This window comes from Leiobunum rupestre, chromosome 1 (assembly GCF_980474605.1).
Source record: "Leiobunum rupestre chromosome 1, qqLeiRupe1.1.hap1, whole genome shotgun sequence".
NCBI classification, from domain to species: Eukaryota; Metazoa; Arthropoda; class Arachnida; order Opiliones; family Sclerosomatidae; genus Leiobunum; species Leiobunum rupestre.
Genome location: NC_143384.1, coordinates 54,724,926 through 54,738,746, shown reverse-complemented (window position 1 = coordinate 54,738,746; position 13,821 = coordinate 54,724,926). Strand labels below are relative to the sequence as shown.

The 13,821-nt window shown below is 33.2% G+C and overlaps 2 protein-coding genes across 2 annotated transcripts; one reads left to right on the top strand and one right to left on the bottom strand.

Moving 5' to 3' along the window:
* Positions 1-957: 957 nt before the first annotated feature.
* On the bottom strand, positions 958-6,713 carry LOC149963272 (peptidoglycan-recognition protein SC2-like). Its single transcript, XM_090170533.1, has 5 exons — positions 6,646-6,713; positions 5,024-5,230; positions 3,142-3,327; positions 1,881-2,092; positions 958-1,244 (listed from the first exon to the last, which is right to left on the bottom strand). The coding sequence occupies exons 1-5, from the start codon at positions 6,695-6,697 to the stop codon at positions 1,074-1,076; spliced, it is 828 nt and encodes a 275-aa protein (XP_090026659.1). The 5' UTR covers positions 6,698-6,713; the 3' UTR covers positions 958-1,073.
* A 2,556-nt stretch (positions 6,714-9,269) lies between these two features.
* On the top strand, positions 9,270-12,979 carry LOC149963271 (uncharacterized). Its single transcript, XM_090170532.1, has 5 exons — positions 9,270-9,339; positions 10,100-10,756; positions 11,408-11,596; positions 11,677-11,888; positions 12,235-12,979. Exons 1-5 carry the CDS (start codon positions 9,285-9,287, stop codon positions 12,703-12,705), a joined length of 1,584 nt encoding a protein of 527 aa, XP_090026658.1. The 5' UTR covers positions 9,270-9,284; the 3' UTR covers positions 12,706-12,979.
* The last annotated feature ends 842 nt before the right edge of the window (positions 12,980-13,821 follow it).

The following is a 13,821-nucleotide window of genomic DNA, read 5'->3' as shown; positions in this document are numbered from 1 at the left end:
CTCACTAGTGGCAAGTTTCCAAAATCCTTAAAAGTTATCCTTTAACCCGCGGTGGTGCCATAAGAAGGCAATGGAGGCTTAAGCCTATACTTCTTTTTAGTTCATGGGCCATTAACTAATTGCGAAATTTTTAAAGGCCTAAAAGAAAGCCAACTTTGAATATTTATATATATATAAGTCTTATGGTCTAACACATTTAAATTTCCTGATGTTAACACTGCTTCTGACTGCTTTCGATGCCAGTGTTTACAAAAGAAGTGCTTACACATTTGATATCCCAAATATGCGTATGAGACGGCTTATAGGAAATAAATCGAAATGAGATAAGACACAATTTTTTTTTAATTTCAGACGGATAAAAGCTAGTGTATCTTGAAAAGTCAGTGTATTATATTTTTCCCGTTTTTGCTTATTGTTGTATCTCTTATATTTGAAAAATAAATGTTTTCGGCCAAATTTACTTTTAAAGTTGCAATTTCATAATGGAGGCTAAACGAACTACAAGAGCTCCATCTGTCGCAGAATTATATTCGCAAAGCAATTTTGCAAAAATATGTAAGAGTTGCCTTTGACCCTTTGTTCGAAGCTTGCAGTCGAGTAAAAATATATTAATTTATATTTTACTTTTATGGTCCCTTACAATGCTAGTAGCAACTTATACAACAGCAATATCTATGTCCATTAAATCCTTAACTTTGAAAACTCGGGATATATTTTTTAATAGAAGAAAAATCCAGTTTAAGGCAGTGAAGTACAAGGCACAATACAATTCAACCTGTCACTTACCAAATCATTGCACAAACGCTAAGCACATTGAAAGGTGTTGATTTCCTTTTAGTTTTATTGGAAATATTACACAGGATATATATTAGCTATATTTGATATACTTATAAGCCGCATAAGTAAAATTATAAGTTCTACACGAAACTGATGAACCGTTAAAAGGAGGAACTGGCATATATTTTTAATTTCCGGCTAAGTAATTTCAGATATTTATTTATTATTCAAACAGAAAAAGAATAATACAAATTGAAATGGCATAGCAATAGTTTGCTAGGAAATTGTTTTGGATTTTAAATACAAATTGTTGACGTGAGCGTGGTGTTGGGGCAAACGTGGTTTCCGTTCTTGTTCAAAGCCTGATATCTGGTCAATTCTTTGATACTGGCATACAACGCGTCTCCTGGACAACTGGTGCACACTAGGTCTCGATGTCCGTGAATTCGATATTTTTTTATGTAATCCTTTTAATAAATCGAAATATTTTTCAGTTAGCATTATGTTATTGATATTTTCCAAGAAGCTTCACTCAACAAACCATACAGGGCGGCCCAATTTGATATATAATTTTGAAACTTTCAGGGTAAGAGTATTTTGCTGGAAACGTTTCAAATTGTAAATTTGAAAAAAATCTAATATCCTTTCCATCTTTTTCAAAATTTATTTTTTGAACGAAATTATCATACCCTGAAAGTTTCGAAATTATATATCAAATAGTGTTTGAGAAAAATGCCTGGTCAGAGCAAATTGGGCCACCCTGTATAAGTATCACAAACCCAGGGACACTGTAAATTGTGTCTCGTTCATTTTCTATGATTTATTGAATTTATAGCACAGCACGATAATGCATAGTTGAAATTTACAAAGAATATGATTTGGATTCTTACAAACCATTTGAAAAATATTAAGATTTAGCACTGCAAAAATGTTTGACTCTTTAATTTTTTTAAATCTGAAAACCATTTTCTATGAATTCGAAATGATCATCTAAGTCTATATGATTAATGTACTAACTTTGCACGCCTTGATAATTGTGTTAAGAGTTTAACGCAAAATGGCATTTTCTGAAAAAAGGTTTTACAATTTGAAATGTCCGATACCTTTCGGTCTCCGTGTTGTTCCCAGCGCTGAAAGGCTCTCATTTGGGCGTCGTTGGGTTTAGCTTTTGAAAAGTCCCCCAGGAAGGCCACGTGCAGAGAGGTGTTGTCGAATTTCATGATTCCCGTCAGATTAGTGTATTTGTTCCAGCCCAAACCTTCGTAAATTCTCCCGTCACCTCCGATCATGAAATTGTAGCCCACATTGTCCGCACCTTGACAATACATAAACAAGAAAAGTGAAGGTCTACAATAAAGAAATATTTTTTTTTGAAATCCGTTGAAATGAAACCAATACATTTATCTTTCAAAACGTCTTATAAGAAGCGACGTAATCGGCTTACCTTAAACAATGCCACAGATAAATTTTAAATACACCAAAAAAACATTTTAAAACTGTATTTGTGCGAGCCACTAATAAAGTATGTTCCTTGGAGGCTCTAGGCGCAATTTTCTCAAAAGACACAAATAAGTATAAAGGTATTTTTTATATAATTAAGTTTTTATTGCATCGTAATTTTCGAGGCCGCAGAGACTTAATCCCGCCTATTGGCTCAGGGCCGTGCTTAGAGGTCACGTGGCCCCGGGCGAAATGCATGGGCGAAACTGAGTGTAGCGGCCCTCCGGTATATACATCCATATGGTAAAATTTTAGCGGCCCTGGGCGACCGCCCTGCTCGCCTCCCCCTAAGCACGGCCCTGTATTGGCTAATCCGTCACTTGTGCGAGGTAGCAAATATAATTTTTAATTTCTTCAATGGTTGATTCCAAGACGGGGTATTTGGATGAGTATTTAACAATTTTAGCTAAATATGCATAAAATAAGATTTTTTCCAAACTGTTATACTTCCGGTTACCTCAAATATTTTCAATATAAAAATATCGATCATAGTAAAACATTTCTTAAAAAATTAAGTGATGCGACAAGCTAAAGTAGTTTCATATCCTTATTTTCACTTATATAATATACGTCACTAATTTTTCAGAATGAATTACTTTTAACTTTACAAGGTAATTAATTTTTCTCGAAATTACTTAAAAATATTAAATAACGAGATTGAAAATGAAAGGACTCGAACGTATTCTTTAATTTGTCAAAAAGGAAATGTTTAAATTTAAGTAACATTAGTAACGGCAAAACCAAAGAGCAGGTTCTTGTTTCAGATCACAGTCTTAATACTGTACAATATTTGTTTTTGAAATATTTAAAGATAATTTGAATGAACGATGATAGAGAAATAATGATAATGGAAAGCGATCTTACCAAGAACGTCGATTCGATATTGTTGTATTTGTTGGAGTAATAAGACGCACTCGGGTTGGTTGGAGCAGCCCCGCGAAGCAGTGTGGTGGACGATGATTTTCGAAGGCGTCTTCCCGAAGGGGCGCGTCTTCCTGGGAGCGCGTGCTTTCCATTCGTCGCCTTTCACCACGTTCAAAGAGCCAAACCCTAAATATCAAATTTAACTTATAATGTTTTAAGATCAATTAGAGACAAAGTTTCGCGCTCAAAATTGTTATATTATTTCACTGTGTTCTCCATTATTTCTCACTTAGATGCCATTGAAGGCGGTGATTTTATAAAATTACACCAATGTTGCTCTACTTATCTAACAGACTTCAAATATAGAATTATTTGTTTATGGAAGGGCAAAGATTTGGCCAATTTTTGAAATAAATTGATTTCATTTATTATGAAATATCGGTTTTATATTGTAGAAAGTGCAATAACGATATCTCATCTCATCCTGAGTGTTAATATTATTTAAGAAAATTAGGCCCGGACTGACCAGGGTGGCTAACCGCCGATCGCCGGTCAGATCGGGGCCAACTCAAATTGAGGGCCAAAGAGGCAATATTTTGCATTAATGGGAAATGGGGCCTCCACTATTGCATAGCCGGTGGGGCCAACTACTAGCCAGTCCGGCCCTGAAGAAAAATGCATTTTTATTTCAATGAAAATTCATGATTTGTTTAAAGTGGCAGCACTAACATTTTGCTGACAAACAAAGCCATTTAAGAGGGATATCATTTTCCCGTAATAGGGACATATAAGACAAGCAATTTAGGAATATAAAAGATCGTTATTAATAAATTATTTATGTTCGAATTTAATTTTTAAAATATCTTTTTTAACTATGGCCAAAATATACAAAAGACCCAAAAGTGTGTCAAATATCTGTCGCGAAGTAAAAAGAGTGTAGAAGAAGAGTTAAAGAATACGTCGTTAAATCACTATGCTTTTCACTATAGGTCAGTCAAAAGAAGAGGTAAAATAGCCTTAACAAAAAAGAACGCTTCCAGTGCAACGCCATCTAGTTGGCTTTGTGTTTAATGGTAAGAGTAAATTTCGAAAGGGCTTACAAACATTTTGTCTATTGTCGCTTTTGCTATAGCTGAGTGCGTCTCCCTGAGTGGCACTATTATATAGACAGAATGAGATAACGCTAAAAAACCTTCTCTGATTTTATTTTCTGCTTCGGGCTTAATTTGTTAATTGATAACCTAAAGATAAATATAACGTTAAGGCCTCCAAATAAAGACTATTTATAAGAGCTTTCTCTTGTTTTGAAAATTTTTCTTAGAATTCGTTAATTTAAATTGGGTGATGAAAATAAGTTACGTTAGCGCCTACTTTATAATTGCTACTAAAGTCAATTTTTCTCATTGAAATCCTTAAAATGATTTTGTTCGTCATTTTATGACTAAACTATAATGATTTTGATTTGGTTTTGAATTTTATTGATCAGAAACTAGGCATGCTTTTTTATTGGCTTGTCGTTGGGATCCCATAGAAGCACATATTTTTCTTATATTTATAATGTTTTATTTGTTTAAGTGAAAGAACTTTATTCTGTCAAATTGTAGATTTCGAAAATAACAGTGCTATTGATTTTCCCGGCGCTATCAGATATCTTTGTCCTTATATGTAATAAAAATTAAGTTATTTAAAAAATTGGCTATTTGTAAATATAAAGATTATATTATAAACACCAAGACGAAATATCGTTTTGGGACTGAACGTTTTCTTATGTATTGCCGATGTAAACCCAAGTTTCTAGTTACTATTACTGATAGTTTTGCGTGAAGTAATCATTTCTGAAAAGCATGAGGCAGATTAGTTGTGATTAATTATTTGGTTTTACCAAAATGGCTGTTGATGGACTTGGCTTTGTTGAATGCACCTTTGCCCTTTTTGAGCGCCGAGTGGGCGAAACGACTGGCGATGTTTGTGTTGGATAGGTTGGGAAGAGGCGACGACAGAGTCCCTGCCAAGGCATTCCTCCGGACCAGGTTGACCAAGTTCCGTTTAAAGAGTACGTGCCTGTTGTTGATGGCCTTCGAACACCACACTGAAAATGAATAATTATTTAGAAGGTTGATGTATTTTTACGATTCTTTCTTTAAACACAATCCAAAATCAAATAAAATAGACCTTTTTCCCATAAATGTTTCCATACAATTACATTTAGAGCTCTAAATTGTTATCACAAACAAATTATTCTCAAAATAATGAATGATCCAAAAGTATTGTAAATAAAATAGCTTAATTAAAATCGCCTGTGCTAAAGACGTTCTGTAGTAAATTTTTTATTTAAATTAAAACTACAATAATATCTTAATATTAATATTATTATGAAAAGACATTAAATAAAAATTATATAAATATTATAAGAATATTTCAAGGTATTTGACGCATATTTTTTATATTATTTTAATCGCAATAATTTTGCGAATCTCACACCTTGATTATCTTAAGAGCGCCTTTAAAGCACATGTTCCGATGTGCTTAATTTTTAACTCCAAATGAAGGTCTTAATTATTCTTTTCATTATTTGTTTTAAAGAATTATTATAATTAAAGAATTAGTTATTTTTAAAGCAATTGCGGAAGTTATTCAGGTTCAAATGGAAATGGTACCTGCAAGGGAAATACTTGAAAGGCTCTATTAAACAAATAACTGAATACAGAGTCGATTAATTTAATTTTCCAATATTATTCACTTCCGGTAAGCGCTAGGTAGACGCCCACAAATTTGTAAACGTTAAGTTAAAAAAGCGTAGAAAGTTTAATAAGAATTTACTACAGCCACATTACTGTTAGTTCAGAAGCCAAATAATACGAAATCCCGCATAAAATGAGACGATTTGGTGAAAAGAGAGCCAGACATTTTTTGATTACCGCTATAGATCAAATTCGCTTGCAGTCGAAGCAATATTATCTTACCGTGAAATTAATCCAGAAATAAAAACATGAACAGGGAAATATTTCCAACACGATAGTTAATATAAAATCTGAATCACTATCATCGAGGCTAATAACCAAGGTAACACCTTCTAACTTCAACCTAATAATATGTTAACAATTAAAGGTTTTTCTCCGAGTTCTTTAGTATCCCCTTTCAGTAAAAAACTTGTAATTATGAATGTAAGGATATGTTGGCTTGAAGGGCTTTCCACCACCCTCCAACGCATTGTAACCCGGCCACCTGAATTAAAGGCATTACTCAGCTTATTTAAAATTGCTCTTGGCAAGGATATTTTTCGATACGAAAGTTATAGAATTTCAGTATGTAATGTATTTTGTATTGCGCTTTTTTTTTTCAGAAACGTATTAAGTAAAATGATCGGAAACTGGTGAAGTAACGAGTTCTACGCAGCACTGAGTAACAAAAAAAATTACGTCTGGGTTTAGGGATTGTTATAGCAAAATAATATTCGTAGGACCTTGGTATTTTTAAAAATATTTAGAAAATTAAAAAACTCACCGTACAGAGCAAGGTAGAGAAGCGGTGTGGTTAATGACAAACACAGTTTCATTTTGTCAATATTTAAGAGTTTTACACTTTGCGAGTACCCAGAGCAATTATAAGTCTAAACGGTATATGCGAAAGATCTCGTTGCCAAGTCTAATTCGTTCTGCCTATTCACGCAGAAAACTCATTATAAACGTAGAGTCCTATCAACGGCGCAGCTTTCGAAGAAGATAAAAAACGTCGTTTCCTGAATTTTTAATTCGACTTGCCAAAGGAATTAATATACATACGTAATATATCGTTTTTCAGAACCTTTAAGTGGCGACACGTTTTAAAAAGCTTTTAAACCAAAAATGTGTGAAAGCTTGTTTATAGATTATAGAGATAAATGTAGTGCGTATAGTTGTATAATTTAAATTCGTCTAAGTGAAAGAATTTTAATTTGCTCTAGTTGTAAATATGGAAACTAATTGGGCTAATGGGTCATATAAAAATATAAATATTAAAAGAGAGACTTTAAATAAATGAAACACTTGAAATAAACGCTTAAATAAAACCTGTTCAGCAATTTGCCTATAAATACGTGGTTATTTTATTCAGCGATTCGCGCGTTCATGTAGGGGAGGACAGAAATAGAGAGAGGTATTTATTGAAGCGCCTGTTGATTATATATGTTCCATTCGTCAACAGGGCACGTGATGATTCAAACTGCATTTATATTTAAGATCGTGCCACGTGGACTTAATTTTTTTATGCTTTTACCAAAATTTATTATTAAAGCGTTACTTTTAGAGCAGTTTGTTTTTATAGTGTCCTAAATTTAATGAATGTGTAGGCGGATTGTGTCGAACACTGGCGGAAATGAACGATCAACTACACTAGCTGCGGGCCGAAACCAAGAAAAGGGTACCGAGCAATACATTTAAAGGCACTTAAACTATAAATGAGTGGAGTGTGTATTTTTAAGAATATAGCTGAACAGTTTATATCTGTTCAAGCGAAAGAATTGTTACAGGCTCTAGTTTTCAATTCTGACATCAATTGAGCTTATGTGTCATACACAAAACGTTAACTACAAATATTTCTTTTGAGACTGATTTCGATAAGAGTTTAATTTAAAGCTCCTCTCCGTATTTTATGTAATATTAAATAAACTATACATATTAAGTAAACATACTATAGGCTTCATAAAACATATTGTTAAACAACCATATTATTTTATTTTATTTCATAATTTTTAAACGACAATAAAGGTTTTTAATTTTAAAATAACATTTTTACCAAATATTAAGTACAAATACATTATGTCGTTTATTTTATGTGCTTTTCGATTTTCATGGTTTAAAATTAATGTTCAAATAAAATATTTGTTATTTGTTATATAAATATCTGTTTACAATAAATTCCTATATATTTTCTTCCTTGTCAAAAGAAATCTATTTATGTTTGATTGTTGCTTTAACTCCGCCGACAAATCTCAACTACGGTATATTAAATTGAAATATGTTTTGTGAAAATTTTTATTTATGTTCAATATCTTGGGTAAAGGATCACAACGATGTACTGTTTAAAAGATATATTCTGAATTGGTTCAAATTCAAGTTTTTTATTCATATGAACTTTTGTTTTAAAGTTGCTATTGTGTAACGACGATATAATGGCTATTTGGTAAAATACTATTCATTATGATTATTCATTAGAAAAAATTCATTATTATTCAATAAAATTTGTACAATACAAATCTATTTTCCCGTAACTTTTTATTCAACCAACTAGACTACTTGTTTAGAATTTCGTTTCTGATCTCAATAAAAAAAGTTTTTTTCCTTGCTGATTTTTCTCTATTAATTTCATAACGCTTTATTATTTCTAAAAAAGGGGTTAAATATTTATTTTAAATTTTAATCTGATATCTCATCCCACAAATACCAATGAAGTCTGTTTATGTAAATATCTTCAATATAGGTTTCATCCAATAATTTATCTTTCGACGAATTTCATTTTTCGTTGTTTATATTTGGAAAAATAAGGAAGGCAAAACTTAATTGTTAATCTTTTTTGCATGTATCCGACAAAAATCATTATACTTTCTTAAAAATTGATCAATAATGGAAGGATATGTTTTATTTTACCACATGTTTTGTTATTTATATTTGGGAAATCAATTGGGCAAAAAATAATCTTTAATCTAGTTATATTTTTTAAAAACATATCCAATATTTAAGAGCTATTAAACTCTTAGTTTTCTATAATTGATATTGAAACTATGAAAAATAAAATAATATAATATAATATAATATAAAATATATAATAAGAACTAATTTGTTTTTCATTACGTAAGCGTTAGATTGGTTCTAGGGATCGGCCACTTCCTCCGTGATAAGGCAAAAAGCGGTTTCAAATCGCTGTAGCAGTACTACTGTATTTCATTTAATTGATAATCTTATAATTGAAAGAAATTATGCCAATCCATTTTGTCGTCTGTTTTAAGCAGATAAGAAGAGTGTTTTGCAGGCTATTATTTAATCGGAGCTGGTTTTACTCTTTTTCTGACCTTGAATTTTGTCGGTTTCCTCTCGTAACTTTCTTAATGAGATAATTAAAAAATATAAAGGCGTCTTCGCGTTATTACGCGAGCCATTCGAGAAAAGATGAATTTGTTCAAGTTACTTTTCCTGATATGCTCTCTGCTTTTCCTGCTTTTCGGTAAGTGGTTTTTGCCGAGCGTTTCGAATAGTTTTTTAGATATTTCACATGAAATAATGTACTTTTCTCTGTTAATGATATATTTTATCAGAACGCCATATTTCCCATTTGCGATTCCCCAAAATTTGTTGTACTCAAAATACGCAAGCTACGAGGCAAGCTTAGATTATTTATTACTTCTGTCTCCTAGCGTCTTCTTTTTCTGGTAGATTTACATTGCCATAATTTCATCGAATTTTTAAAACATCTCGATAGATAAGCAAACTATTATGTGTTGCTTTGATAATTTTATTTTAAAACTTGTTATTAAAAATATAATCAAAGCGATTGCAAGTAGCTTACCAAAAAGGCGTGTTTTTTTTTAAGGAATACGATAATCTTAGATTATCAAGCATCAGTGACGTTACAATGTTTAACAGATGGTTTTTCGTTTAAGGTTAAATTTTATTGTAACCATGTAGAATTAAAGCCTTTGCAAACGTGTAGGTGCTGTTGTCACGTACAACCTCTTTTACCCGGTCGTATTTTTTCGTACATATTTCAATAGCTAATCGTTTTGTATTTGACTAAAAGCTTAATATCTTGGGAAGTAATATAGCAGATTCTTATGGTGACCCCCTTCCTAGTCTTAGCTTGGTTGGGAAACTTAATAAAAAATTGAGCTCTTACATAAAAAGCACTTGCGCGTATTATATATAGTCATAAAACATAAAATTTAAATTTATATTATGTACTACTTGCTATAAAAAGGTTTTTGCAGCTCCAGGCGACGCAAAAGGCAGAGGCGGGGGTAGAAGCAGCTCTAGTAGCAAATCCAAGTCCTCCAAATCCAGCAGTGGCAGTAGTAGCAGTGGTTCTAGTTACCCAAAACAACAATGGTCATCGGGAGGAAGTCAACCAACTTACGGGCAACCATCTCATAATTATGGACAGCCCAGTGGAGGTGGGCACAATTATGGACAACCCAGTGGAGGTGGGCACAATTATGGACAACCCGGTGGAGGCGGCATAAATTATGGACAACCCGGTGGAGGCGGCATAAATTATGGACAACCCGGTGGAGGCGGAATGAATTATGGACAACCCGGTGGAGGCGGCATAAATTATGGACAACCCGGTGGAGGCGGAATGAATTATGGACAACCCGGTGGAGGCGGAATGAATTATGGACAATCCGGTGGAGGCGGAATGAATTATGGACAACCAAACGTGGGTATCGTTTCCAAACCGAAATCTCACAAATCGTCATCCGCGAAAACTGCTGTAGTGGGAGCCGCTGTTGGAGCTGCCGCAGGGGCGTACGCTACTCACAAAGTGCATACGAGTCTTGACAAGGGCCATCATCTCTTCAAGCCCAGAGGACCAAATATCGTTGTGGTGGGGTCTCGTCCGACTAGACGGCATCCTCTTAAAATAAGTAAGTAAGATTTTTTTAAGGGAGTTGTGAACATATTATTTACTTTCAGTACTAATATAATTATTAAATCTTTTATACTTTTAATTTTCCTTCCCATTTCAGATATTACTCATTTGAAATATTTGATTACTCTAATAACATATAATTAGATATACAACCTTAATATACCTTAATTCTTGTTCCAGTACCACACAAATATTTTGTATTTCTACAAGAATATTTTTACTAGGAATTTATCAAGTTAGTAGTACTGGACTGCCTAAAGATTTGATTCAAAGTGTAGCGTCCGTAACGACACTTATAAAAATAGTTGCCGACAATATTAAAAAACAACTTTAGTCACGGCAATACCTATCCTTCAAACGGAAACCTAAATGGGCCCAGAAAAAATAAAGTTGCCTATAACAATAATGATAAATATTTAAAAAAAAATGTCTGATAGTGTTATGCTCTAAACATTTTACCATTGACCATATAATAATATCCACAATCCAACGAAACAGTTGATCACAAGACTTATTTACATAACGATGACTTGCATCGCAGTACGTTTCCTCCGGTTAACAGACACATTCGTTATATAATGATCTACAACTGTTTTAATAGTAAATGTTTAACACGGATATCATTGCCACTCCTTCTTCATTTCAGAGTACATTTACCTGGCGACCGTCAGTCGTTCTGAGTGGAACGCCACTAGATTGAGTGAGCTGAACATCAGACCCGGAGACTCGTTCTCAAAAGTAATCGTTCATCACACCAATTCCCCAGATTGCTACAATTTGACCGACTGCATGCTTATCCTCAAAGCTGTTGAACAGAGAAACATGCTAACGAAAAGTAACATCCACTTGAAAAGCTTCAGCATTTTCGTGTTTTGGATATATTCCTTTCATACAAATTATTTTTTCTGTTTATAGAACTCGACAACATCGGTTACAATTTCATGATTGGTGGTGATGGTAGGATCTACGAGAACTTTGCTTGGACCATGTACAGCAAGATCATCAAACGACCTTCCATTGATCCGATCTCTCTACAAGTGGCATTCATCGGCGATTTTAGCGTCTATCCTCCAAATCAGAGACAAATGGATGCATTCGAAGCACTTCTCGAATATGGCGACCAAAAGGTGATTTTTATTAGGGGAGGCTATTTTCTCAATGGATTTTCAGTGAAACGAGCAATTGCAAATCAGGAATGTGTGGTTTTGCGCAGTTTCATAAAACTTTGGTTTTATTAATTAAGCTTTTTTATAAATTATGATGACGATTATAACCTTTTTATTAATTAAACATTTATAAGAATGCAAAATTCAGGCAATTGGTCGAATGAGTTGACGTCAATAAAAACTGTTGAGCTCCCTTCAGTTGGTATATTTATGTCGCCGCTATCACATCACCGACCATCATTTACGGAAATTTAGGAGCCATACAACCTAATTTTTGGAGGCCATTAAAATATAATATTTTTTCCAGGATTTCTTAAAGAAATATCGAATCCACGGCCATAAAGACTTGACTTGCACAACTTGCCCAGGAAATGTTTTGTACGCATTGATAAAAAAAATGGAAAGATACCAGCCTTTGTTGGACCCAGCTGAACTTTGTAACGATCTGCGGACTCTCTCAGAAGGAGGAAGTGCAATACTTTTTCCAAGTCTCAACACTTCCGTTGCGGTACCTCCTGCTTATCCCTTACCATTTCAACCACCACTGGCCCCTGTCCTCCCTCCGGGAGTTCCTTCTCCATTTCAATCAGCTGTTAATCCAGCAGTTCCTCCTGATCTTCCCCCTTCATTTCAGCCTGCATTTATTCCCGCAGTCCCTCCTGAACTTCCCCGGTCATTTCACCCTGCATTAGCATCCGGCTCAGGAACCTCCAGTAATACTCACAACATAACAGCCTTATTATCCGATGACGAAAATTTTAAACTTCTCTTCAATTAAATCAAATGTTTAGTTCTGGAAAACGTAGCTTCAAAAAACTTATACAAATTAGTTCTAAGTGTAGTCAATATATCACTTCTATATTGAAAAATTTTAAATGATTCCTTATACCTCTCATTATCACCCGTTAGCTATTTTTGGGGTACTATCTTGAAATTTGGATATAAAATAAGAATATTCCTATATTTTTCCCTTTTTTTTAGGTCGTCAAAAAATATGTTTACAATGATTTATACCAAAATATCAAAAAGTTATAAACAATAAATTCATCTATACCGTGAAATTAAATTTTAAATAAAATCTATAAAAATAACAAGTTGAAACTTTTTTAAATATATTTTAATGAAAACAACATTATATAATACCATATTATTATTTGATGATTAATAAAACTACGTCAAATTTGCATATTTAATTTTATTAATCGTGACCTGACGTAGGTTTATTCATCATCAAATAATCATTTAGCATATTGGACTTAAACCACTTCACCGTAAGCCATAATATCATATGTAATTCAAAAGTCAGTCGGATTTTAAAACACGCGTTAACATGGCTAAGAACTTTAAAAATGCCATTATCTCGTATTAGAAATTGCGAGGGTAACTCAGGAAAACGTTGCAATAGAAATAACATAAGGTATCTATTATATGTTATTTAGTAGCAAAAGAACTTTAATGAATCGTTAGTTGAAGAATCGTTAGCGAATGAAATTCTAAACAATTCCTGCAAAGTTCTATTTTCTTTTAAGTTTTATAAAAATGAAAGTCTGATGGATACAAATATTTATTAATTAAAAACATGATTTATGAAAAAGCAAAGATACAAAAGAGCGAAGAACCTTTTTGGCTTAATCCTTTTTCAATTAAACTTAACGTTTTAGAACAAGGATCTGTGGATGCTTAAAACAGGATATTGGACAGTGATTTTACCACTGGTGAAAAGTTTTGAAAAATGGTGCCAGCAAAGGGGTCCAAGGACGGCAACTTCTCTAACAATCCTTATTTGTGAACATCACGTACACTAAGTGAAAAATGTTCCGTAAAAATTACAGAAATTTTCTGGAAACCCCAAATGCCAGAAAGCCTAAGCAAAATTTACAGAAAAATCTGTCGG

What these genes read in the sequence shown, in the direction of transcription:
- LOC149963272 (XM_090170533.1), bottom strand. Translation starts at nt 6,697, where the DNA reads ATGAAACTGTGTTTGTCATTAACCACACCGCTTCTCTACCTTGCTCTG. An exon ending in GTCCATCAACAGCCATTTTG is followed by an intron (nt 3,328 to 5,023) that starts GTAAAACCAAAT and finishes TTTGATATTTAG; the next exon opens with GGTTTGGCTCTTTGAACGTG. An exon ending in ATATCGAATCGACGTTCTTG is followed by an intron (nt 2,093 to 3,141) that starts GTAAGATCGCTT and finishes TGTATTGTCAAG; the next exon opens with GTGCGGACAATGTGGGCTAC.
- LOC149963271 (XM_090170532.1), top strand. Translation starts at nt 9,285, where the DNA reads ATGAATTTGTTCAAGTTACTTTTCCTGATATGCTCTCTGCTTTTCCTG. An exon ending in TCTGCTTTTCCTGCTTTTCG is followed by an intron (nt 9,340 to 10,099) that starts GTAAGTGGTTTT and finishes AGGTTTTTGCAG; the next exon opens with CTCCAGGCGACGCAAAAGGC. An exon ending in GAGAAACATGCTAACGAAAA is followed by an intron (nt 11,597 to 11,676) that starts GTAACATCCACT and finishes TTCTGTTTATAG; the next exon opens with AACTCGACAACATCGGTTAC.